Below are 26,547 nucleotides of genomic sequence, written 5' to 3'. Positions count from 1 at the left end.
AACAGAAAAATTATACTTTTAATGCTCAGGTAAAAATAACAAATCTCCTATTTACAAATCTACAGATTATATTGTGCGTAATTACAGGGTGTAACTGTGAGATAATAGAGTGACCGATAATATCATATACTGTGGGCGATCATCTCACATGGCTGAACTAAAACAGAAGCTAAAATCTAAGTCCTAACACAGAGGTACAAGGCATTCTCCGCTGGGGGACCTAAACTTAAAATTATGGCAACTTTACATATAATTGACAACTTTATATGGAAAAACATTTTAACATGTTAAATTCACAGAGGACACATTATTTCCTGTCTCAGTCTGTCCATCCCTCCAGTGCAAAGTGCTCTGGAACTTATATTGTGCTAAAGGAATTAAATAATTCAAATTAAAATCATATTATATTGTCTAATTCAGTCGTTCACAAACTCGGTCCTCAGGGCCCCACACAGGTCACGTTTTACAGGAGGTCACCCAGCAGGTGCACAGGTGTAGTCATTACTCACTGACACATTTTAAATAGATCCACAGGACTTTCACTTGTGATTGTGAGTAGACCTGGAAAACATGCACTGTTTGGGGTCCCGAGGACCGAGTCTGAGAACCTGTGCTCAAATTCAATTTTATTATGTTGCTCACTCCAACTTGCTGGAATAATTCCTAATACCCGAAATAGGGCTTCTGCCTCAAAATGCCTCCTCAATAGGCAGAAACACACTGCTGCTGTCACATGACACATCGAGGCAATATCTGCAAGTAACTAGTACAGTCTGTTTCCATGGTTCTAAGACCTATCAGTATTTAAAGCCCATAAAGTTACAGCAATGGCATATTTGAGTTTTAGGGAGGGAATTTCAGGCAGAAGTCTTATTTCGAGTTTCTAGAGTTATTCCAACAAATTGAATTAGCAGGTTATAGGAAAAAGTCATTTTCGGTTGGAGTAACATTTTAATAACTGTGAAAAACAACTTTCTTGTCAATTCTAACCATAACAGGGTTGCTATAAATGGCCACTATTTATGCATTAGTGTTTTATAGCTACAACCAAAGTGCAACCAGAAGAAACCTCAGATTAGGGGAAATTGTCCCTCTATTTTTCTATGGTGATCCATCGCTGCAGGACGTTCTGTACTGACCAGATTATCTCCATAGGGGGCGAGATGTTCCTTAGACTTCAGTTGCGTTTTGATCCCACTGAGCGCACACAAGATGAACGGAACTTGGGCAGAGAAAGCGCCTGATCTAAGTCACTCAATTCTCTTTGTATATGTAGAGGTCGCACGTTAGTTCTCATATGTTGGACTGTTAGTTGGCAAAATCTGCAATTTACCAGAATATAAAGATCTTCTTTCCTTGTCCGAGTTAAGACGATGAGAGCTGTAGCTGGTGCAGACCATGGACGGACTCACCGGTTATTAGGCGGTTTGCTGGGCAGACACTGTAACATGACCGCCATGGGGACTGGGCTAGTAAAACGTCTTAGTTTGTACTCCTCCGAAGAAACGTAAAGCGGACATAACTGGATAAAAGCGCCGCGGCTGAACGTACGGTCCAATAATCGCCACTTCTTAGCCACTCAGTGAGGGGTTTATACAATTCTGGTGGTCATGTTGGCATTTCAACAAAAAATAAATTAAAAATATACAATGAAGCACAAATTTCTGATGGACACGAGCGTCTCTGGGCTTATACGGCACAATGAGTAAAAGCACTCATGCCTCCAGACTAATCTTTCTCTTAGAACGCAATGGATATAAAATATTTTGGTTGGAAGGAGTTTGCTGTCTTTTGAGTTTCAGCGCCGGGGCGGTATTTGTCTGGGGCTCATTTTCACAAGGCGTGGTTTCTAGTGGTTTTGGTTGAGTCTTTGCCACGTCCTCAACCACAACACGACTGGAGAAGATGTCTTGTCTCACACGAGATGCCTCCAGAACAGGCTGCAAACTCAGGACTTGGGAAAACCCCTCTGCCTTCTCCAGCTGAATTGGAAGCGCCTGGGAAATAAAATAATGGTAGAGGTCAATGTGCGGCAGACACAAGGCTCTAAAGGCGAGGGGAGGCGGCAGGCACGCGGCTCTAAAGGCGATGGGAGGTGGCAGGCACGCGGCTCTAAAGGCGAGGGGGGGCGGCAGGCACGCGCCTCTAAAGGCGAGGGGGGGCGGCAGGCACGCGCCTCTACTGCCCAAATAATTGAAAGACTAATAGAGAATTTATTACACCACTGTATTCTTATAGAAAACCCTCCTGCCAAAATTGTGCGTAATTTATACATCAGCAAATACACGATTAGGTTGATTGGTACTCAGTCTGCAAATTACAATTCCAGTGATTTATATCTTTGTGGCACAGCGCCATCTGGTGGCAGGAATGGTACATCTACATTTTGTGTCTCTTCAGCGTGACAGGTGCCAACTTACCCAACCAGTTTCCTACTGCGAAGCTTATGGAGAGGTCTTGGCATTATAATAGGCATAGGTCAGATATTATGCACAGGGTACAGAGGTGTAGTACAGGCCCCCCATCCATCAATTTACTAAACAATGGCTGGTAACTTAGGTCAACCATCGCAGGCCAGCTTCACCGTCCGGTTACAGGTTCAGATTACGGAATCCCAAAAGGGTTAACAAACAGACACTTGTTGGTCGGTGTCCTAATCCTCTCCCTACCCTAACCCTACCTCTTTGGTGCCTAACCCTAACCTCCCCCCCTAGTGCCTGAACCTAGCCTCCCCCTTCAAAACACCCTAAACCCAACCCTCCCCTCTTCGTGCCTAAACCTAAGTCCCCCCCTCCCCCCACAGTTACTTACATTCAGCATCCCAGCGGTCAAGATGCCGGCGCCGGGATTGACCAGCGTTGGTATTCTGGCGCCGGTAAGGGGCAGCATCCCGACCACTGGGATGCCAAACGCAAACCCATATTACTAATGCCTCTGAATTTGTGATCCTGTAATTATTATATATTACTATGTAGAAGTAGGGAGCTGTAATTATTATATATTACTATATAGGAGTAGGGGACCTGTAATTATTATATATTACTATATAGGAGTAGGGGCCTGTAATTATTATATATTACTATATAGGAGTAGGGACCTGTAATTATTATATATTACTATATATTACTATATAATATATATATATATTACTATTATTATATATTACTATATAATAATTAGTAGGGGACCTGTAATTAATATATATTACTATGTAGGAGAAGGGACCTGTAATTATTATATATTACTATATAGGAGTAGGGGACCTGTAATTATTATATATTACTATGTAGGAGAAGGGACCTGTAATTATTATATATTACTATGTAGGAGTAGAGACCTGTAATTATTATATATTACTATGTAGGAGTAGGGACCTGTAATTATTATATATTACTATGTAGGAGTAGGGACCTGTAATTATTATATATTACTATGTAGGAGTAGGGACCTGTAATTATTATATATTACTATGTAGGAGTAGGGACCTGTAATTATTATATATTACTATGTAGGAGTAGGGACCTGTAATTATTATATATTACTATGTAGGAGTAGGGGACCTGTATTTATTATATATTACTATGTAGGAGAAGGGACCTGTAATTATTATATATTACTATGTAGGAGAAGGGACCTGTAATTATTATATATTACTATGTAGGAGTAGGGACCTGTAATTATTATATATTACTAGGTAGGAGTAGGGATCTGTAATTATTAGATAGGAGTAGGGACCTGTAGTTATTATATATTACTATATAGGAGTAGGGACCTGTAATTATTATATATTACTATATAGGAGTAGGGACCTGTAATTATTATATATTACTATGTAGGAGTAGGGACCTGTAATTATTCTATATTACTATGCAGGAGTAGGGACCTGTAATTATTATATATTACCATGTAGGAGTAGGGATCTGTAATTATTATATATTACTATCTAGGAGTAGGGACCTGTAATTATTATATATTACTATATAGGAGTAGGAACCTGTAATTATTATATATTACTATATAGGAGTAGGGACCTGTAATTATTATATATTACTATATAGGAGTAGGGACCTGTAATTATTATATATTACTATATAGGAGTAGGGACCTGTAATTATTATATATTATTATGTAGGAGTAGGGACCTGTAATTATTATATATTACTATGTAGGAGAAGGGACCTGTAATTATTATATATTACCATGTAGGAGTAGGGGACCTGTAATTATTATATATTACTATGTAGGAGTAGGGACCTGTAATTATTATATATTACTATGTAGGAGTAGGGACCTGTAATTATTATATATTACTATATAGGAGTAGGGACCTGTAATTATTATATATTACTATGTAGGAGTAGGGACCTGTAATTATTATATATTACTATATAGGAGTAGGGACCTGTAGAGCTTGACCACATTAAAGCGCTCTAAGAAAACCAGTGAATTCAAGTATTTTCATTTCAGCGCTGGATGTTGCCCCGTAGGATCCCAAGCACATGAACTAAACCAATATTACAGTGTAACATCCTGAATCCCTCAACTAGTAGAAGCCGGGGTCCGGCATTGTCAGATCTCACCCTGGCGGATCTCACGCTGCAGAAAGACGGGCACGTTGCCAACACCTGTGTGTGACAGTAGGGCAGTGGAGGTGCCAGGAGGAGCACATGGCACAGACAGCTGGCGTTGTGGACACCAGACCTCCATGGCTCTGCTAGTTATGGGGAGGGGAGCGCTATAATCGCAGTGATGGCAGAGTTCTTCCTTAGACTTACCTTCATCGTTTCGCTGATCTGCTGAAATACGACGTCAGCCTTATCCGTTAGACACATCCTGGAGAACTCTAGGAAGTCACAGGAAACAGATGGTTAATTATTTACACATTATAAAATAACGGATAGTGACTCTGCCAACTCAGGAAAGTCTCTCGGGAGTTTTGGCGCAATGTCACAATCCCGTTCGCTTATGGTCACCAGGGGAAACTACGCCAAGGGGTTCACAATATTACTATATTCCTGGGTTTCTGGTAATTCCTGCCACATTAAGGGCAATCAGTGGATGTATGTTTACACGGTGACTTAGTGTAGGTACATTCTCATGTCCACAGTATGATTTAGCAGCTGCCATTCCCATCTCCAGTGATTGTGATGCTAGTTTCAGCCACCTCTCTCCCCGCTGTCTGTCACCTGGCTGGGCGGAATCGGTATGAATTACCACTGGACCCCTGGCCGGCGGTTCAAATCCCGACAGCGGCTGGCCGACAGAGGAGGAAATCCCGATCATCCCTAGGTAAGTATAAACTAACCTATTTTGCCCCCTAACCCTGCTTTAAGGTGCCTAACCCTAGCCTCCCCCCATGCCTAACCCCCCTTCCAAGTGCCTAAACCTAACCCCCCCTTCCCCACCGCCTAGACCTAAGTCCACCCGGGGGTGCCTAACTCTAACTCCCCATAGCCTAATCCTAACCTCCCGGGGGGTGCCTAACCCTGTCCCCCCCCCCCGGGAGCCCTAAACCTATCCCTCCCCCCCTGCGGCTGACCGCTGCGGCGCCCGACATCCGCACGATCGGGATGCCGGGCGCCGGTCTCCCAGAATCGGTAAAATGGCAGGCGACTAGATTTGGACGCCTGTCATTCGTCCCTCGTCGGGATTAAATTGTCTTGAAGCCGGCGGTCGGCATTCCTTCCGCCGGCTTCCTAAACGTATACCGGCTGGGCAATCTCTAAGTGAGAAGAGAAGATTCGGCCGACAGTTTCAGTTCCCTGACATTGGGCATCAGGCAGCAGCGGCGTTTGTTTAACTCTCTAGTGGACGAGTACTGCAGGTCGCCAGGGCCGCCAGCTAGGAATCGCTCACAGCTTACATGGGTACAGGTTCCTACCAGTAGCTGTAACTTATAAATGAATGCGCTAGGTGGGGGGTTATCTTCTAGCAGCCAGGGTATGTGGGGGTCCCAAAGTAAAAGTGACATGCTCGCGGGTCAGGCAGGCCACGTCCACTATATCAGATGCTACCAGTGTAGGAGCCACGGCTGGTATCATCGCTAGACGCTGATATCACTGGCAGATGTCACTCACCTTGTGCTACATCAAGCTTTATATTCTGTGGTCTGATAACCGGTTTATAATGATCCTGAAAGTAAAACAAAGAACAATCAAAATAACACTAATAGATCATTACTAAAGAGTGCACATTCGTAAAATGACGCAAATAGTTTCAAAGTAGCGGACATTAATAAATGGTTGTTTTGTTCAGATGACGTTGCGTGCGTAACACTCCCCCAGGACCGTTCCCCATCACTGACACATGAGACTAGGGACCTGATTCAGAGCCATTCGCATCCAACGAAAGCAAATTTGTCAAAGTGACGCCATAGGAAGCGATCGCTCACCAAGGCATAAGCACGACCACTTTGGCTGTGCGAGCGATCGCTCTGTGTATGCAGACACCCACTAGCATAAGTAGAGACGCCCACTAGCACACGTCATCTCCAGGAAGTGCATTAAAACATTGGTACATCGAGCACCATTGGTTGCGATCGCTGCGCTTGTGGTTGCCTTACCCTGCCGCAAGCACTGCGAGGACTTCAGTGTAAAAAACAGGCATGTGACATGTACTATGACGCTGCCTGATGATTACGCACGCCTTAAAAGCAGCATTGAAACACTCAGGCACGCCTGCGTTCGCACCTCCACACCCCCGTTATTAGTGTCCTGCCCGTTACCACCCACAAACGGCCTCTCCAGTCACTCATTACACTGGGCTGTCTCTGCTGGGCGAGCGAGCGGGCTGCGATCGCACAGAGTAGTTAGCGCACGTGCAGAACGAAGCATGCGCATGCACGTATGCATATATTCGGGCCACTTGCCAGCGCACAGCGCTTGCGAGCGGCTCTGAATCAGGTCCTAGGTCTGCGCTTCTGGAACAAGGGACAGAGGAAGATAAACATCATTTGTGAGGGGGTCTTGATCCCTATTGCATGCCAGCGGTCAGCGCTGGCCAATTTTAGGGACACTCTGATAGCTAGCAACGTCGCGGGCAAAATGCACTACATTAACCAGAACACCATTTTTGGAAACTATATAGGGGATATTTAGGAAAAACATCCCAGAGGTTACTGCGAAAAACTGTTGCACATCCCAGAGCAAGAAGACGCTGGTCTTTATTTTCACTGTACTAATCAAATGATGGATATGAATCTGATTGGTCCACTGGTAACAAATAACTAACCGCCTATGATTGGCATTTTTGGAGAAGGGCAGTATATACCTGGCCACTAGGGGACGCTGTTCTATAGGAATGTATGGAAAGAAAAAAAAGCTATTTCAGGAATTAATAAATGCAGATAAATTAAATCAATATATTTTGCAGTAAAATGTAGTTAAAAATCTGTGTTTTCCCAACGCAGCTGTGCTCAAGTATGGCTTATCCTTAAAACCTGGACTGTTAGTGCCTTGATGACCGATGTTGGGAAGCGCTGTACTAAGGCATGTAGTCTTCCCATTACCTGATAGGTATTGTAACTAACAAATTAAACAAATTTGCAGGTAGAGGGCATAATTTTAATTATCGAATTATTATTACATACATTGGCCGTAAAGTAGATAATACTTACAGAAAACACTTCTAAGCTCATTACAGAGATATTAAATGTCAGGGCACAAAGGATAAGATATAGCGTACGGCTGGGAGACATACCAGCAGCTCTCGCTCCACCTTCAGCCCCTTCACAAACTGTCTCAGCACTTTATTCGGGTATCGTCTTCTTTTCATTGCAGTCTCCACTATGGCGTCATCAAGCTGGTCTTCTAGTATCTTAATATCGGGTTCTGCAAAGTGGCCACATACAGAGGTTTAGGATATGAATACGGTATATTATATAGGCAGCAGATCTCTCTATATAAAAGAAAGACTGGGGTCACTAACTAAACGCAGGTGGTGAATACAGGAGGGTCCTCAGATACTAATGCTGCAGTCGCGTCATACAGCCCCTCTCTGCGCTCCAGTTCCCTTGCGACATATCTTACACTGAGCGTCTTTTATGTCCAAAAATGTGTCTTAGTCACAATCAGATGCGGCAAAATGGTTCACGAGCCCGCACTGATGTAATGTAATATTAGCATTTACTACCATCAATGTGCACATATCCTGGTGTAACTCAGACACATATACTACTACTCTCTCCTGGTGTAACCCAGGCACATATACTACTACTCTCTCCTGGTGTAACCCAGGGACATATATTACTGTTCTCTCCTGGTATAACCCAGGCGCATACACTACTGTTCTCTCCTGGTGTAACCCAGGCACATATACTACTGTTCTCTCCTGGTGTAACCCAGGCGCATATACTACTGTTCTCTCCTGGTGTAACCCAGGCGCATATACTACTGTTCTCTCCTGGTGTAACCCAGGGACATATATTACTGTTCTCTCCTGGTATAACCCAGGTACATATACTACTGTTCTCTCCTGGTGTAACCCAGGCACATACACTACTGTTCTCTCCTGGTGTAACCCAGACACATATATACTACTGTTCTCTCCTGGTGTAACCCAGGCACATATACTACTGTTCTCTCCTGGTGTAACCCAGGCACATACACTACTGCTCTCTCCTGGTGTAACCCAGGCACATACACTACTGCTCTCTCCTGGTGTAACCCAGGCACATATACTACTGCTCTCTCCTGGTGTAACCCAGACACATATACTACTGTACAAATGAGACTATCTGCACAAGACCTTTTGGGGTAAGTAGTTAAATGTTCAGCAGCCGTTTAAGCAACCTGGGTCCCTTCCCAGTTAACAGGATAAAAGCTAGAAAAAGCTAAAGTCTAAACTATAGCCATGCTTAAAATGTTTTAGCGCCATAAGCATGGCTATAGTTTAGACTTTAGCTTTCTACTTCAGGGTCCATAGGGTATCCACAGGATACCTTGGGGTTTGGTGTGACGTCAGTCGCAGGGCACCAAAGAGTTAAGCTTTCAGCCTCCCAGGATGCACTAGGTCCCCCTCCTATACCCCGCCCCCGGGCCAAGGCACCTCAGTTTAGTTTGGTGCCCGGCCGGCGTCGGGTGCACCTGTCGGAGTGGGGGCTAGAAGAGCCCCTGAAGCTTTCTTCAGTGCAGCTGTGGCTGCACATCTGGATGAACAGCATGGACAGTCAGTCCTGACGTCCATGCTGTCTTCCCTACACCCCCGCCGGTACCAGAACGCCGGTACCGATCCGGGGATGCTGGTGAGCATCTGGGGTCACAGCTAGCGGTGACCCCAGATGTTCCGGACCATGGCCGGATCCAAGGGGGACAAAGGTAAGCAGCGGGGTCCCGCGGTGGGTCCCCGCTGGTCAAATGGTCCTGAGTCCCCAGGCAGGGAGCTCCCTGGGGACTGGCTGCAGCGTGGAGCCAGGTACTGAACCTGCGCTTTCCACTACCCCCTGGGACAGCGGACCGCAGCAGAGCGGTAGCGCTGCGGCGTCCCAGGGGTTAAATGCATGCCAGGGGAGCGCGCCTTCCCTGTCTCACAGCCGGCGCCTCCCCCGCTGCACACAGCCCTCTCTGCACTGTGCTGACTGGTCCTGTGTCAGCGCTCCTCCCCCAGGCCAGCTTCTCTCTGCTCCTCGGCGGCCATCTTCTCTGCAACGCATGGTGAACGCTGCTGGAAGTCTGGAAGGAAGCATCGTGGTCTGGGTCCCCCCGCATACCTCTCCTCCGCTGTGGCTCAGGTCTGTGTATGCAGCGCTGTGTCCTACCAGGCCCTGTGTCTGTGTAGTTGAGTGATCAGCGCTGTTAGTGCAGGAATTGTTATTTCTCTGCATTGTATGTGACTGTGCTAGCGCTGCCTGTAACTTTTCTTCTCTAAACTGTCAGCTTTATTACTGTCCCTGTTCTTTCTGCTAAAGCCCTTGCGGTGCGGTGCTGCAGGGTGGTCTCTCGCCTATTTAATACTTAATTGGTGAGAGAGGTCACATACGTGGTGCCATCATGTCTGAAAGTGATTTTCCCCTCCGGCTACAGTGTACCACGTGCAAAGTACCGTTAGCGGAGGGGGAGGGAAGCGCGGAGGGCCTTTGCCGGCAGTGTTTGTCCATGGTGCGGCCTATTACGGTTACAGCACCGGTACAGGAGCCGCCCTGGGCTTGTTTCGCTCAGGCGTTAACAGCTTTAGTGGGCCAGTTAGCTCCGCAGCCCGCGTTTACTCCGATGGGTTTGTCCCAGCAGTCTGTGGTGTCGTCACCCATGCAGGGGTTCCCACGACAATTGGTGGTACCCCACAGTCTCCCTATTTCCCCGCTCCCGGGTTCTCAGGAGCCGGCGTGGGTTAACTCCCTGACGAGTTCAGTACAGCACTTGTCGGATGTGTTGCAAGGGGAGTCTGTGATGCGGCCTCATAAAAGGCCGGTGGCGTCTCTGTCCGCTCCTTATGAGGATGACGAAGGGACGTCTGATGATGGGGAGATTCTGGATCCTTACGATCAGGAACCTCTCCATACTAAGGACGCTGATGCTAAGTCCAAAGTATATATTCCTGGACTTATTCGGGCCTTGGTGATTGAGGACGAAGTTCCCCCAGCGGCTAAATCTAAGTATGCCTTTTTCAAAGATGTGAAGGGCGATGCCACAGTCTTTCCTCTTTCGGGTCAGTTAGTGGACCATTTAGAGGAGGCGTGGAAACAACCTGGCAAAAGATACCAGCCGCAGAGACGCCTGGCGGTGGCTTATCCGTTCGCGGATAATTATTTTGCTAAGTGGGAATCCCCTCCACAGGTGGATTCTAACGTGACCCGTCTTGTCCGTAGTGCCACATTGCCGATGCCATCCATGTCCTCCCTTAAGGATGCTACGGACCGCAAGGTAGAAATCTGCCTGAAGTCCACTTATTCCCTTGCAGGGGGGGCAGCACGGCCGGCTATGGCCATTTGCTGGGTTGCCAGAGCGATGGAGCGCTGGGCGGATTCATTAGAGGCTTCTTTTGAATCCGACTGTCCGGCCGAACAGGCAGAGTTGATTGGCAATCTCCGTGATTCGGCCACCTACATCAACGAGGCGGCTCTAGACATTAGTACTCTGGTGTCTAGAATTTCTTCAGCAGCGGTAGCTGCTCGTCGCACCTTGTGGCTGCGATCCTGGAAGGCGGACGCAGATTCCAAGAAAGGTCTGGAAGCGTTGCCGTTTACCGGAGAAGTTCTCTTCGGTCCGGATCTGGATAAGATTGTGGCCACGCTGGCGGCAGCCAAATCTGCTTGTCTTCCGTCGGCCGCTGCTCCTTCTGGTTCTGGACCATCGTCCTTTCGGTCATCTAGGGCCCAGGGCAGGCCCAAACCACAGTCGTTTCCTCGACAGGCTGGCCCTAAGAAATCGGTCAAGCCCCGGAAACAGGCATGGAGTACTAGACGTCCGGCCCCCAAGCCAGATGACAAGCCTGCGGCCTGACGGTCCGGGTCTCCCCTTGGGGGATCCCAGGGTGGGAGGCCGCCTGCTGCAGTTCTCCCGGTGTTGGTCGTTCACTACGACAGACACTTGGGTTCTGGAGGTGGTCTCCCACGGGTACGCCCTCTCCTTCCGGCACAGACCCCCGGCTCGATTCTTCACCATGGGTCTACCATCAGACCGGAACAAGGCTACGGAGCTGCGGAATGTATTGCACACTATGCTCCAGGCTGGAGTTATAGTGTCTGTTCCATTCTCCCAGAGGGGCCAGGGTTTCTATTTAAATCTATTTTTGGTACAGAAACCCAATGGGTCATATCGTCCGATTCTCAACCTCAAAGCACTCAACAAGTCTTTGCGGGTCCCGAAGTTTCGGATGGAGACCCTACGGTCCATCATTCTGGCGCTGGAACCTGGGGACTACATGGTGTCATTGGACATACAGGACGCTTACCTGCATGTCCCTATTCTTTTGCGCCATCAAGAGTTCCTTCGGTTTGCAATCCGCAGCGACCACTTCCAGTTTCGGGCGTTACCTTTTGGCCTGGCGACAGCACCACGTGTTTTCACCAAGGTGATGGCGGTCATGGCGGCTTCTCTGCGGCTGCAAGGAGTCCGCATATTGCCGTACTTGGACGACCTGTTATTGGTGGCAGGATCTCCAGAGCTCCTGTTACACCACTTGGACCTGACCATTGCACGGCTGCAACGGCACGGCTGGCTAATCAACTGGCAGAAGTCCACTCTAATCCCGTCTCGGAGGATTCGGCATCTTGGAGCCTTATTGGACTCGGGACAGCAAAGGATCTTCGTGACGGAGGACAAGATCTCTGCTTTACAGTCAAGGGTGCGCAGTTGTCTGCACAGCCGCCGGGTGTCCTTACACTCGGCGATGAGGTTACTGGGCTCCATGGTGTCGGTGTTCGACATGGTGGAATACGCCCAGTTTCACTCCAGACCTCTGCAGCACCTGATCCTGTCCAAGTGGAACGGGCTGCCTCAGTCTCTGAAGTCCCAGACGATTGTGCTCACCCCGGAGGTTCGCCTGTCCCTTGCGTGGTGGTTAAACACGACCCACCTCAACAAGGGATGTCCGTTCTGGGTTCCAAATTGGGTCCTGTTGACAACGGACGCCAGTCTTCGGGGCTGGTGAGCAGTTTCGGGTCCACACTTGTTCCAGGGCAGGTGGACGCCGACAGAAGCGGAGTTTCCAATAAATATCTTGGAACTCCGTGCGGTCTTCAATGCTCTCCTGCAGGCACAGCGGTTTCTCCAGGGTCACCCGGTGCAGATCCAGTCGGACAATGCTACCACAGTGGCCTACATAAACAAGCAAGGAGGAACTCGCAGTCGGGCGGCTCTCGTAGAGGTCTCTCGGATCCTGGTTTGGGCGGAGCGCAATCTTCCGGCCATATCAGCGGTCTTCATCCCGGGAGTGCTAAATTGGGAGGCGGACTTTCTAAGTCGCCAGGACGTTCATCAAGGGGAATGGTCCCTGCACCTGGACGTTTTTCAACTACTGGTGGACAGGTGGGGTCTTCCAGAAATCGACCTCATGGCGTCCCGGCACAACAACAGGTTGCCGGTGTACGGGTCTCGCACAGGAGACGAAGGGGCGTCTCTGGTGGATGCTCTGTCCGTCCGGTGGACGTTCCGGTTCGCATACCTGTTCCCTCCGGTCTCCCTTCTTCCATGGGTAATCCGGAAATTCAAACAGGAAGGAGGGACGCTCCTGTTGATAGCTCCCGCGTGGCCCAGACGGCACTGGTTCTCAGACCTTCAGGGTCTGTCCGTGGACAGTCCTCTGCGGTTGCCGCTACGACCGGACCTTCTGTCTCAGGGTCCTTGTCTTCACCCGGACCTGACTCGGCTGTCTTTGACGGCGTGGCTGTTGAGACGACCATGCTGAGGTCCCGGGGGTTTTCTAGCTCTGTGGTGCGTACCATGTTACGAGCTCGGAAACCGTCTTCCGCGAGGATATACCATCGCGTGTGGCATACGTTCTTCCAGTGGTGTCGACCGAGAGGTTATGCACCACGGGAGTTTCGTCTGTCTCGGATTCTCGCCTTCCTGCAAGCGGGACTAGATCATGGGCTTCGCCTTGCTTCTTTGAAGGTACAGGTTTCGGCCCTATCTGTCTGGTTTCACCGTAGGATTGCTACAATCCCGGATGTGCGCACCTTTATGCAAGGTGTTCTCCGTATTCAGCCGCCCTTTGTTCCACCTGTGGCGCCTTGGGATTTGGCTGTGGTCCTGAGGGCTCTCCAAGGACCACCGTTTGAACCACTGGGCTCAGTGGATATTAAATGGCTAACAGCTAAGACTGTTTTCCTTCTGGCCATTGCTTCGGCCAGACGTGTTTCTGAGTTAGGGGCTCTTTTTTGTAGACCCCCTTTCTTGGTTTTTCATGGGAACAGGGCAGTGCTCCGCACTCGGCCCGAGTTTCTTCCCAAAGTTGTTTCCCAGTTTCATGTTAACGAGGAAATAGTTGTTCCGGCCTTTAACTCACCGGGTCTTTCCGTGGGTGAGGCCTCTTTGGATGTTGTGCGGGCCTTAAGGACTTATGTTGACCGCACTTCTTCGTTTAGGAAGTCGGACGCTTTGTTTGTCCTCTATGGCTTCCGTAAAAAGGGTTGGCCTGCTTCAAAGCAAACTTTGGCAGCCTGGATCCGTATGGCTATTTCTGAAGCTTATCTTCATGAAGGCCTACCGGTCCCTCCTTCTCTGAAGGCTCATTCCACTAGGTCTGTGGGTCCTTCGTGGGCAGCTCGACGTGGTGCCTCGGCAGTTCAGATCTGCAAGGCTGCTACGTGGTCTTCTGTCCATACCTTCGTGAGGTATTACAGGTTTGACACCTTCGCCTCTCAGGATGCTTCCTTCGGGCGGCGGATTCTCCTTTCTGCACAGGAGCGTCCCCACCCTTAAAGGATACTGCTTTGGGACATCCCCAAGGTATCCTGTGGATACCCTATGGACCCTGAAGTAGAAAATATGAGATATGGTAAGAACTTACCCTTGTTATCTCTATTTCTACGAAGTCCATAGGGTTCCACAGGACTCCCGCCCTGTCGCACCTGTGCTGCAGATGGGCTTTGCTCTGGTCACCGGTTTTCCGTCTCCCTCTGGTGAGAATGTGATTCTTGTATGTGTCCAGATCTTTGTTCTCTCTCTTCCTTCTCCTCCTCCGGCCTATGGCTTGGTAACTAACTGAGGTGCCTTGGCCCGGGGGCGGGGTATAGGAGGGGGACCTAGTGCATCCTGGGAGGCTGAAAGCTTAACTCTTTGGTGCCCTGCGACTGACGTCACACCTATACCCCAAGGTATCCTGTGGAACCCTATGGACTTCGTAGAAATAGAGATAACAAGGGTAAGTTCTTACCATATCTCATATTTTTCCTAACATATACTACTGTGCTCTCCTGGTGTAACCCAGGAACAACAAGAGATATGGTAAGAACTTACGTTTGTTATCTCTGTTTCTACGAAGTCCACAGGGTTGACCTTGGGGTATAGCTGGATCTGGATCCACGGGCACCACGCAGTTAAAGCTTTGCTGCTCCCAGGATGCACTTGGGTCCCTCCTCCTCTATACCCCGCCCCCGGCCACAGGCACCTCAGTTGGTAAGCAGCTAAGGCCGGAGGAGGAGACTAAACAGAGAGAAGGAAGACTGGAACACACAAGAAACCATACTCACAGAAATGGGAGACGGAAAACCGGTGACCAGCCACACAGCCCATTTGAAGCCAGGTGCGTCAGGGCGGGCGCCCTGTGGACCCTATGGACTTCGTAGAAACAGAGATAACAAAGGTAAGTTCTTACCATATCTCTTGTTTTCTACTTCAGGGTCCATAGGGGGTCCACAGGGTTGACCTTGGGGATGTCCCAAAGCAGTTCAACTAAGGGCGGGGACGCTCCTGTGCTGAAAGGAGTACCCGGCGCCCAAAGGATGCATCCTGAGAGGCGAAGGTGTCAAACGCATAGAACCTCAAAAACGTTTGAATTGAAGACCAAGTGGCCGCCTTACACAGCTGAACAGCGGAGGCGCCACGTCTAGCAGCCCAAGAGGGACCCACAGAACGAGTGGAATGAGCCTTAACAGAGGCAGGCACAGGTAAACCCTCCTGTGCATAAGCCTCACAAATAACAGAACGAAGCCAACGGGCTAACGTTTGCTTGTTGGCAGGCCAACCCCTCTTGTGAAAACCGAAGAGGACAAACAAAGAATCCGACTTCCTAACCGAAGCAGTCCGATCCACATAGATTCTAAGTGTCCGGACTACATCTAAGGAAGCCTCACCAGCTGAAAGATCAGGTGACTGAAAAGCTGGCACAACAAGTTCCTGATTAATGTGGAACTTTGAGACCACTTTGGGCAAAAACTCAGGACGAGTGCGGAGCACCGCTCTGTCCTGATGAAAAATCAGAAAAGGGGGGGCGACAGGAAAGTGCCCCCAACTCTGACACCCTCCTGGCAGAAGCAATTGCTAGGAGAAAAACGGTCTTGAACGTCCACCACCCCAAGAGGCTCAAAAGGAGGACCCTGCAAGACCCATAGCACCACCGCCAAGTCCCAAGGAGCCACAGGAGGCACGAAGGGAGGCTGGATCCTGAGAACACCCTGGAAAAAGGTGTGAACATCCGGTAGTGTAGCAATCCGTCGCTGAAACCACACGGACAAAGCAGACACATGAACCTTCAGAGAGGCCAGGCGTAAGCCGAGGTCCAAACCTGATTGAAGGAACTCCAAGATTCTGGAAACCCGGAACACCTGAGGATCATAGTTTCTAGATTCACACCACTGAAAGTGCGCCACACCCTGTGGTAAATCCGTGCGTAGGCAGGCTTGCGTGCCCTAAGCTTGGTACCAATGACCGAACTGGAGAAATCCCTAGACCTCAAGACGGCTGTCTCAAGAGCCACGCCGTCAAAGACAGCCGACCCAGATCCGGGTAAAGGCAGGGCCCTTGAGACAACAGGTCCCGACGCTGAGGAAGAAGGTACGGAGCGTCGATGGAGAGACACCTCAGATCGGAGTACCAAGGACGTCTGGGCCACGCCGGAGCAACCAGCACGAGCCTGCCGCCGTCCTGCTTGAATTTCCGCAGAACCCGAGGAAGTAAGGATATCGGAGGAAACAGATACGCCAGGTGAAACGTCCATTTCACCGACAGCGCGTCTACCAGACTGGCGCCTGCGTCTCTTGTCCTTGACCCGTAAACGGGCAACTTGTGATTGTGACGGGAGGCCATCAAGTCCAGCTCCGGCAGCCCCCACCTGTCTACGAGTAGCTGAAACACCTCTGGGTGAAGCGACCATTCCCCGTGATGCATGTCGTGACGGCTGAGGAAGTCCGCCTCCCAATTGAGGACTCCGGGAATGAAGACTGCCGAGATCGCTGGCATGTGACACTCCGCCCAAGCAAGGATGCGAGACACCTCCGACATTGCTGCCCGACTGCGAGTTCCTCCTTGGTGGTTGATATACGCCACCGTGGTGGCGTTGTCGGACTGCACCTGAACCGTGAAGAGCGGGACCGGACGACTGCAGGGCCCAATAAACTGCCCGCAGTTCCAGAATGTTGATGGGAAGAAGAGCTTCTTCCGCAGACCAACGACCCTGAAGTGACAACAAGCCGGTCACTGCCCCCCAACCCCGAAGACTGGCATCCGTCGTGAGCAGGACCCAGTCCGGGATCCAAAAGGGGCGCCCCTCGACCAGATGAGCTGTCTGAAGCCACCAAGCCAAAGACTGCCGAACCTCCGGGGACAACACCAGCAGCTGAGAGCGGATCCGGTGAGGTAACCTGTTCCATTCCGATAGAATCAGCCCCCTGCAGGGGCCGGGAATGGAACTGGGCAAATTCCACCATGTCGAATGTTGACACCATGGAGCCCAAAACCCTCATAGCCGAATGGACCGACAAGCGGCAACTGCTCAGGCAACTGTGTATCCTCAGCTGCAGGGAGGAGACCTTCTCCGGGGTCAGGAAGATCCTTTGCTGACGAGAATCCAGCAGGGCTCCCAAATGAACCACCCGCTGAGATGGAATCAGGGAGGACTTTTTCCAATTTATCAGCCACCCGTGCGCTTGCAGGCAAGCAACCGTCAAGTGGAGATGTTGAAGCAGTACCTCCGGGGAACTCGCCAGCAACAGGAGGTCGTCCAGATACGGTAGTAGCCGTACATTCTGGTTCCGAAGATGTGCGGCCATGAACGCCATAATCTTCGGGAACACCCTCGGTGCCGTGGAGAGACCAAAGGGTAGCGCCCGGAACTGGTAATGGTGTTGAAGGATAGCGAACCTCAGATACCGCTGGTGCAAAGGTGCTATCGGAACATGGAGGTAGGCGTCCTGGATATCCAGGGACACCATGTAATCCCCCGGTTCCATCGCCAGAATGATGGAACGTAATGTTTCCATCCTGAACTTGGGAACTCTGAGGAATTTGTTCAGAGACTTCAAGTTGAGGATAGGGCGATGAGAACCATTGGGTTTCCGCACCAGAAACAGAGAAGAATAGTACCCCGTCCCTCGTTGTAATTGAGGAATGGGAACAATGACCCCTGCTGTCAGCAAGGACTGTATAGCTTCCTGAATCTGTAAAAGACTTGGTCGTATCCTGAGAAGGACTCGCGCAGAAAAACTGGTGGGGCGGTCTGTGCCGAAAAGACAGGGCGTACCCCTGGGAGACCACTTCTCGAACCCAGGCATCCGTGGTGGTATTGTGCCAGCACTGGGCAAATAGAAGAAGTCGGCCTCCCACTCTGGGGTCCCCCAGAGGGAGACCCGTCCCATCAGGCAGAAGGTTTATCCTCCTGTTTGGAAGAAGGACGCCTGGCACTCCAGGCCTGCTTCTTGGGCTTAGAAGCGGCCTTGGACGTCGACTGCCTCGGGAAGGACTGACCTTTGGCCTTGCCCTGAACCCGAAAGGACCGAAAGGCAGAGCTCCGTACCTTGGTAGGTGCAGAAGCCGAAGGGAGAAAGGCTGACTTAGACTTAGCCAGAGTGTCTACAATTTTGTCCAAGTCTGGACCAAAAAGCAACTCCCCATTAAAAGGTAAGGCCTCCAGTCCCTTCTTGGAATCAGCGTCAGCTCTCCAAGATCTCAGCCACAAGGACCGACGTGCCGACACCGCTGCAGCCGACACCCGAGAGGTCAGCAGGCTTGCATCTAACAATGCTTCTCCAATATAGGAAGCCGCATCCCTCATTTGGCCTATCAACGCTCTCTGGATCTCCGGAGAATCCTCCGGAAAGGTATCCTCCAAAGCATTGGCCCAGCTCTCGATGGCCTTAGCCACCCAAGAGATGGCCATGGACGGACGGGCCACTGCCCCCGAGAGAGAGTAGATAGACTTTAAACAAGTCTCCACTTTCCTGTCCGTGGGATCTTTCAGGGAGGAGATCGACGGCAAAGGCAGAGTAGCGCTTTTAATCAAGCGGGTAACGTGGGAATCCACCGCAGGCGGAGTTTCCCACTTCCTGCAATGAGCCTCCGGAAACGGATAGTTGGAAGCCAACCGCTTCTGCGGTTGGAACCTCTTGCTGGGCAACTGCCAGGCCCCTGCCATATGATCAGTTAACTGGTCAGACAGGGGAAAAACCGTCGAAGTCACCTTGGCCTTCTTAAAGTTAGGGTACTTCGACCTGGGAGCCGGCACATCCTCCTCAATATGAAGGATGGCCCGCACTGCCCGAACCAACGCCGGCACATTGATGGAGGACTTAGCCTCCACCTCCTGGGCCCCGGCATCCGAGTCAGAGTCTTCATGGATCTCCCCGTCATCCGAAGACACGTCCGTGTACAGAGTCGCCAGTGAAGCCGGAACGGGTCGCTTGGACGCCCGTGGGGGCAAATCACTGTGCAACATAGATTGAAAGTCCGATGACGAAGCCGCCAGGCTCTGAACGGAGCTGGAGAGAACGTCCACCCAAGGAGGGGGTGCCGCCTGAGGATACCCCTGAAAAGGTACCATCGACTGCTGCGGCACCGTAGGGGATTGCACGTATACAGGCAAACCCGCATAAGGACCCACAGTCTGAGACCCGGGAGGAGACTGCACCAGACGCGTCACACCCGGGGAACGGGGGATGGTAGGCTGGGGCAACGCCCTAGAAGGGGCCGCAGCCGGGACCGCAAGCCGGTCCGCGATCGATGCCAGGACTTGCGTAAACATCGCCCACGGAGGATCCTGCGCCACCGGGGGTTTAGAGGGATCAGGTACCAGCTGGCACCGCCCGCACAGACCGTCTTGAGACAAATCTGCCCTGTCAACCCCTGCCGAACAGCGTCGGCAGGAAAAAAGCACAGGAGCCTCGGAGCGCACATTCTCATCAGACAGGACACAAACTTTTCGCAATAAAAGCGTATCACCAAAACGAGGTAAGGCGTAAAACACCCACGCACTCCCAAGTATGCAACCCAAACAGCCCACAATATGGTACTGAGGAGCACACCGCAGTATGTGACGGACCTCACAAATACGTAGATTTATATAAGTGAGGTTACACAGAAAGAACACCCCTCCCCCACGCACCTGCGGGCCGTAAGAGAAGGAAAGGGATAGGTAAACAGCTGACAGTAAGTAGAAATAAGCACAGACAGCAGCACTAGCAATAGTCACATACCATGCAGGAAGATATACTCATTGCACCTTCCGCTACAATCAACCTCCCAGATTCAGTGTCTGGGAGGGCTATAGCGCTGCGAACACTGTCCTGATCAGGGGAGAGGTACGCAGGCGGACCGGTCCACTGTAAGCCTGCCTGGGAGCTCTGCGATGCTGCCTGAAGATGGCCGCCGGAGAGCACAGAGGAGGAGTGGCCAGGAGAGCACAGCCCAGCGACGCCAGCACGCTTGAGAGAAGGCGCGCTGGGCTGAGGGGAGGAGCAGGGAAGGCTGCCTCCCCTGCTAGTATGAAACCCCCAGGGAAGCCGGTTCCCCGCTGGTCTTACACCCTGGAGGTCAGCAGACACGCGGGATATTCCACAGAGGGGGGAACCCGCCGCCGCTACTAGCGCCGCCGGTCTGTCCCCAGAGGCCGGCGGCTACAAGACTGCATAATCCCCGCACACAACGCAAGCGCGGCTTACCTGGCCCCTTCAGTCCGGCAGCAGTCCTTGGGAGGTCCCGGAGCCACGCTTGTACTGACTCCGGGGTCCCGCTGCGATCCCCGTATCAGTACCGGCGTCGCAGCGCCAGCGGGGCTTGGTGGAGCGGCAGTGTGGACGTCCAGATGGACAGTCCCTTGCTGCCGCTCTGAAGAGTAAAAAAAAAAAATAATAATAAATCTTCTATCTTCTTTTTTTTTTTTTTAAATAAATAAATAAAGCTTAGGGGCTGCTTATGCAGCTCCACTGCGCAGGGTGACCCGACTCCGGCCGGGCACCAACTAAAACTGAGGTGCCTGTGGCCGGGGGCGGGGTATAGAGGAGGACGGACCCAAGTGCATCCTGGGAGCAGCAAAGCTTTAACTGCGTGGTGCCCGTGGATCCAGATCCAGCTATACCCCAAGGTCAACCCTGTGGACCCCTTATGGACCCTGAAGTAGAAATTAGGTTTAGGGCTCCCGGGGGAGGACTTAGGGTTAGGCACCCCCCCTGGGAGGTTAGGGTTAGGCTAGGGGAGGGAGGGTTAGGATTAAGGACCCCCGGGAGGGATTTAGGGTTAGGCACCCACCGGGGGACTTAGGTGGAGGCGGCGGGGAAGGGGGGGGGGGGGGGGGTGTTAGGATTAGACACTTATTAGGAAGGGGGGATTAGGGTTAGGCACTGGAGGGGGGAAGGTTAGGGTTAGGCACCCCAAAGGAGGGTTAGGGTAGGGGGAATAGGTTAGTGAATACTTACCTGGGGACGATCGGATTTTCATCCTGTTCGGGCAGCCGCTGTCGGGAATTGAACCACCGACCAGGGGTTCGGTGGTAAATCATACCAATTCCATTACAGGTACAGGGCATATAATAGCCTGGGCATTTGGCGGATTACCGTGCAGGCCGACGCTGATCACTGAAGTTATGATGCTCACACATTGTTCATTACAACATTGTTGGGCCCTAACTTCTGGATCCGTCCAGACCTGCACTAGAATGAATTTCTTACCAGCCTTTTCGTCTGGGTCTGGGGCTTCATGCCAGGACTGTCCATTAATACTGATGTTCTCCTGAAAGGCTGTTTCAAAATCCTGAAATTAAACACAGTCAAACACCAATCGGTTACTTTCAGGATACCGTACTATTCCCTGTATACTGTACACAACGTTCCGTTATTTCAGGATACCGTAATATTCCCTGTATACTGTACACAACGTTCCGTTATTTCAGGATACCGCAATATTCCCTGTATACTGTACACAACGTTCCGTTATTTCAGGATACCGCAATATTCCCTGTATACTGTACACAACGTTCCGTTATTTCAGGATACCGCAATATTCGATGTATACTGTACACAACGTTCCGTTATTTCAGGATACCGTAATATTCCCTGTATACTGTACACAACGTTCCGTTATTTCAGGATACCGTAATATTCCCTGTATACTGTACACAACGTTCCGTTATTTCAGGATACCGTAATATTCCCTGTATACTGTACACAACGTTCCGTTATTTCAGGATACCGTAATATTCCCTGTATACTGTACACAACGTTCCGTTATTTCAGGATACCGTAATATTCCCTGTATACTGTACACAACGTTCCGTTATTTCAGGATACCGTAATATTCCCTGTATACTGTACACAACGTTCCGTTATTTCAGGATACCGTAATATTCCCTGTATACTGTACACAACGTTCCGTTATTTCAGGATACCGTAATATTCCCTGTATACTGTACACAACGTTCCGTTATTTCAGGATACCGTAATATTCCCTGTATACTGTACACAACGTTCCGTTATTTCAGGATACCGTAATATTCCCTGTATACTGTACACAACGTTCCGTTATTTCATGATACTGTAATATTCTGAATGTTTAGAAGAAAAAAAAGCCTAACTAGGAATTAGTGACATCTATGAGGCACTATAGAGAATTGTCGCAGCCAGAAGGCGTGTGTCGGAGAAAGGCTGCCTGCGTATCAGGTTCCCGAACTGCGTTACCTGCTCTCAGTGCTCAGCTCAGTAAGAAACTAATTCCATACTGTAAAATCACGGCTTAGAGACCGCGCACACTCTTAAAGCGTGCAATGACGTTAATCAATTGTAAATGACAATCTGTGGACATCGCATCGATGGTGCACGTTATTTCTACAGTGCGTGACCTATGTGAAGTGGGGCAGTCATTCTGAATCCCCAAATAGCAGCAAAGAACATAGCAGGGCAGTGTCAAAGGCTGTTAGTGGCCATAAGCAAGTACTGGAGGCAGTTATATGGTGCCAATGGTTACTTTTTACATTTTTTGAAAACGGTGTAAAAATAGCCAGCAAGGGCTGGTATTATAGCAAATACAACTTTTTACAATACTGTCCAACATCATTCCCTACCATCCACGTGGGCATAGAGGGGGAACAGATTCTTGTGGCGAGCCCGCGAGGGGACAACTTTCTTCTTTTTAGGGGCAGTATGGGTAGAAAACTGCACTTCCGCTCTAACTCACGTCACTTCCAGGTACAAAATCAGAAGAGGAAATATACCTTACCGATGTACAATGTACAGAGAGATATACATTTGGGAGGGGCGTGTCCAACTTCAGATCTAAATTCCAGTGTAAGAATAAAGCTGTTCCGGCACTTGTGTGCCACTTGCAACAGCAGCCAGTATTTACCCTGACAGCAATATAATAAATGTATTTACCCCCTTTGTATTGCTGCATAGTTTGTCCGGGTGCAAAGTTACTTGCTTTGTTGCATTTGCGACCAATATTGGATTACCTTGGGGATGCACGCTCCTGATAACAGTATAAAAAAATTACTTGGTTGCAGTGTTTTTTTGCAGATGAAATCCTGCGGGAGGGAATTTTTTTTTTTTTCCTTTTACTCAGCCTAGTAATTAGGGACTAAGCCAATTTGAAACTTCTAATTGATTAATTAGTCATTAGTGTTGGTGCCCAAAGGGTTCCTCAGCAAGTGTCGGCAATTTTTCCTTAAAAATATAGACTTTTGGTAAAATTGGATGTTGGACGTGCTCTGGAGGCGCTCAAAAATAAAAGAGAAATCAAAACCCCACACCCCATTAAATACCAAAAATCTCACACCTGAGGGGAAACCCCAGCAGGTGCGAGATTTTTGGTAAACTCGCACCTAATTGGATATGTCCCTATGTGTATGGCAATTTCTCCAGGGATCGGTCAATAACCTAGTGCCGCTGTAACTTGTATGGAATCTGTTTTCTGGTAAATATGCGACTAATACCCCTTTTACACAGAGCAAAAACCTGGGTTTTTTCTGGGTCTACCCGGGTCGCAGCTCAGTGTAAAAGGGTCTCTGAAAAATAACCTGGGTCAAGTGACCCTGCAATCCAACCCAGGTAGCTACCAGGGTTGGACCCAGGTAATGGTGCAGTGTAAACGGTGCAACCCAGGTTATCTGACCTGGATCATGCCTAAAATGAGAGGATTGGTGGTTGTGGAGCATTCACCTCCCACTTTTTATGACCTCACAGGTTTAGCATGGCAGACCTGAGTTCAGTGTGAACAGGGCTGACCTGGGAGTAACCCAGATCAAAGGTGCAGTGTAAATGGGTCTGACCAGGGTTGGAACCATGTCCAAAAACCCAGGTCGGACCTGGGTTTTTGGTGGAAAAGAGGTATTAGTGTGACCATCCATAAAATGTATTAAACTGAATCTTTGCCTACGCTGCCTTGGCAGTACCATCCTCATTAGAACATTTTTAGCAGTGCTCCTCGCAGTGACGCCAGGAGGAAGTGCTTCCTGAGAATGTCTGTGGGTGTAACGATCACTGAGCAGCAGCAATTATGTAACCTTGCTCTTCAGATGCTTTTCACAACTTGCGGGATTACGATATTACAGATAAAGGAACCCATACCGGCGCGGTATTCTTACTCTGCCAGATTTGTTATCTTACACTGTAAATGCATTTTAATTTATTTAGTCTCATTAATGGTAATGCTGAACCCCTTAAGGCACAAATCCACTTATCCATAATACTGAGCGATTGCGCGTTTACAATATCGTAATCGTGCAATCGCCCAGTAGTCGTGCACTTATGTCGGAAACGACCAGCGATGCGCGCTCCCGCCGGTCGTTTCCGACATCAATCATCGCACTAAAAAAATGTACAACCTGACGCAAAGGTCAGGTTCAGCATGGTAGTGGATGGTAGATGTGCCAGTGTAGGCACAGCACAGACTGACAAACGACTGCACGATTACAAAGTCGCAATCGTTCAGTCGTTTTGATGTCTGCAAGTGGATGTGTGCCATTAGAGAATCCCTATGCAAGTGTCCGCCAGCTTGGGCAACTAACAAGCAGTGATCTACAGAATCTTTGGCAAAGCTAGCGATCTATTTCCTTGTCCACACAGTGCTCACCCGGACAAAGTTCCTGTGCTCCAGCTGCCTCCGCTCCTGGCTCAGCTGTTGTTGGCTCTCCAGAACCTCTCTGCCGATTTCAGTGCACCTTGCCAAAACCTGCTGCAACCACTTCTTAGAGCCACAGTGCACCTTGTGGTTTCTTGGAAAAGCAGGGCCTGATGTAGCGCCAGCCGGTGGCAGGTTTTTATGTTTTACAGGACTACAGTGAGCAGACTGGTCAGCCTTTAACTTCTCCCTTGAAGCATTCAGCCTGGAGGGACCCGTTTTCTTACTCTTGCGGTGACTTGAGGGGCCAGCCTTTTCAAGATCTTTTACTGTGGTCCCCGTGAAAAGCCCCACTCTCCCGCTCTGCGTGACTGGCATTCTGTAGTCCATTTCTTTGGCCAGAGTTGAAGGTCCAGGTCCCTCAGGATTTGTTCCTTTTCTTTCAGTGGAGGGTCCCGGTAGCACATGATCTGTTCTTTTAGCTACCATGAATGGTTCAGTCCTCACATTATCTGTAGCTTTGGTCACGGTGGAGGGTTCAGGTCCTACATGACTTGTTCCTTTGGGCACAGTGGAGGGTCCAGGTCCTACATGACTTGTTCCTTTGGGGACGGTGGAGGGTCCAGGTCCTACATGACTTGTTCCTTTGGGGACGGTAGAGGGTCCAGATCCAAAATTATCTGTTTCTTTGGCCAAGGTGGAGGGTCCACGTCCTACAGGACTTGTTCCTTTGGCCACGGTGGAGGGTCCAAGTCCCGAATGATCTGTTCCTTTGGCCACAGTGTAGGGTCCAGGTCCCAAATTATCTGTTCCTTTGGCCACGGTGGAGGGCGCTGCCTTCCCAAGGACTGATCCGCTAATGGGTGAGCCGGCGTCCCCGCAGCTCGCTCCGCCATTGACCTGGGAGCACTCCCGGCTTCTTCTTGGCTTTACAGCGACATTATGAACAGAATTTGGGTTCTCGCTAGCGGCCGACGGGCTCTGGGTCATGATCTCAGTGGGGTGTCCAGCTCTGACGGGCCCCTGGGAGGGTCCTGAAGGCGGGCCCCTCACCCCTGGGGGCCCATCTCCTGAGTGACCCCGGGTCCTGCTCCTGGTGGAGGGGCTCCACTTCCCCCGCCCCCCGGACCCGTTTGACACTCTCCTAGGGGACCTGACCCCGCTCTTTTGTGCGGAGGACCTCAGGCTCCTGCTGCCCTCAGACAGCCGGGTGCGGGGCCCCAGGGCCCGGGCATCGGGTGTCGCTGGGGCGTTGTCAGCGGCCCCGCCCTCTAGCGCCAGCCGGGGACTCCTCCGTCTCGGGGTGTCAACACTTGCCGCCATATTCAAAAAACTCCCGGGGAAGCCGCGGCTACCCAACCGGAAGTGTCACACGGAATCCAGTCCCCCGGGCACATCGAACACCGCACATTGGTTCCGCAAGCGGGGGACGTGTGTCTGGGACTATGGATGTCTTTCCCATGGCCCGACCCTGTGGCTGCCATCTACCAGCGTCTCACAGTGCTGCATCACCCGGTGACACCGAGAAGAACACCCAGGTTTCGGACCACAGAACTGCACACCGGAAGTCACAGCGCCGCCATCTTGCTACTCCCAAGACTTGTTCATATCAGTCTTGCGGCACTCAGGAGAG

At 50.3% G+C, this 26,547-nt stretch overlaps 1 protein-coding gene across 1 annotated transcript; it reads right to left on the bottom strand.

The window, feature by feature from the left end:
- Positions 1-26,495, bottom strand: NSL1 (NSL1 component of MIS12 kinetochore complex). The gene is made up of 6 exons (XM_088458325.1): positions 24,927-26,495; positions 21,533-21,614; positions 7,699-7,829; positions 6,078-6,132; positions 4,776-4,843; positions 1-1,997 (listed from the first exon to the last, which is right to left on the bottom strand). The coding sequence occupies exons 1-6, from the start codon at positions 26,235-26,237 to the stop codon at positions 1,716-1,718; spliced, it is 1,929 nt and encodes a 642-aa protein (XP_088314451.1). The 5' UTR covers positions 26,238-26,495; the 3' UTR covers positions 1-1,715.
- Between the last annotated feature and the right edge of the window lie 52 nt (positions 26,496-26,547).

The sequence above is a fragment of the Taudactylus pleione genome, unplaced genomic scaffold, assembly GCF_031769625.1.
Source record: "Taudactylus pleione unplaced genomic scaffold, aTauple2 ptg000825l, whole genome shotgun sequence".
NCBI classification, from domain to species: Eukaryota; Metazoa; Chordata; class Amphibia; order Anura; family Myobatrachidae; genus Taudactylus; species Taudactylus pleione.
The sequence above is the reverse complement of the archived record's forward strand: the minus strand, read 5'-3'. Positions and strand labels throughout refer to the sequence as shown.

Bases quoted from the DNA above. Each gene is read 5' to 3' on its own strand.
- NSL1 (XM_088458325.1), bottom strand. From the start codon at position 26,237: ATGGCGGCAAGTGTTGACACCCCGAGACGGAGGAGTCCCCGGCTGGCG. The intron at 7,830-21,532 runs GTAAGAAATTCA...GCCACTTTGCAG, and splicing joins AGACCCAGACGAAAAGGCTG to AACCCGATATTAAGATACTA. The intron at 6,133-7,698 runs GTATGTCTCCCA...TTTTACTTTCAG, and splicing joins AGGTGGAGCGAGAGCTGCTG to GATCATTATAAACCGGTTAT.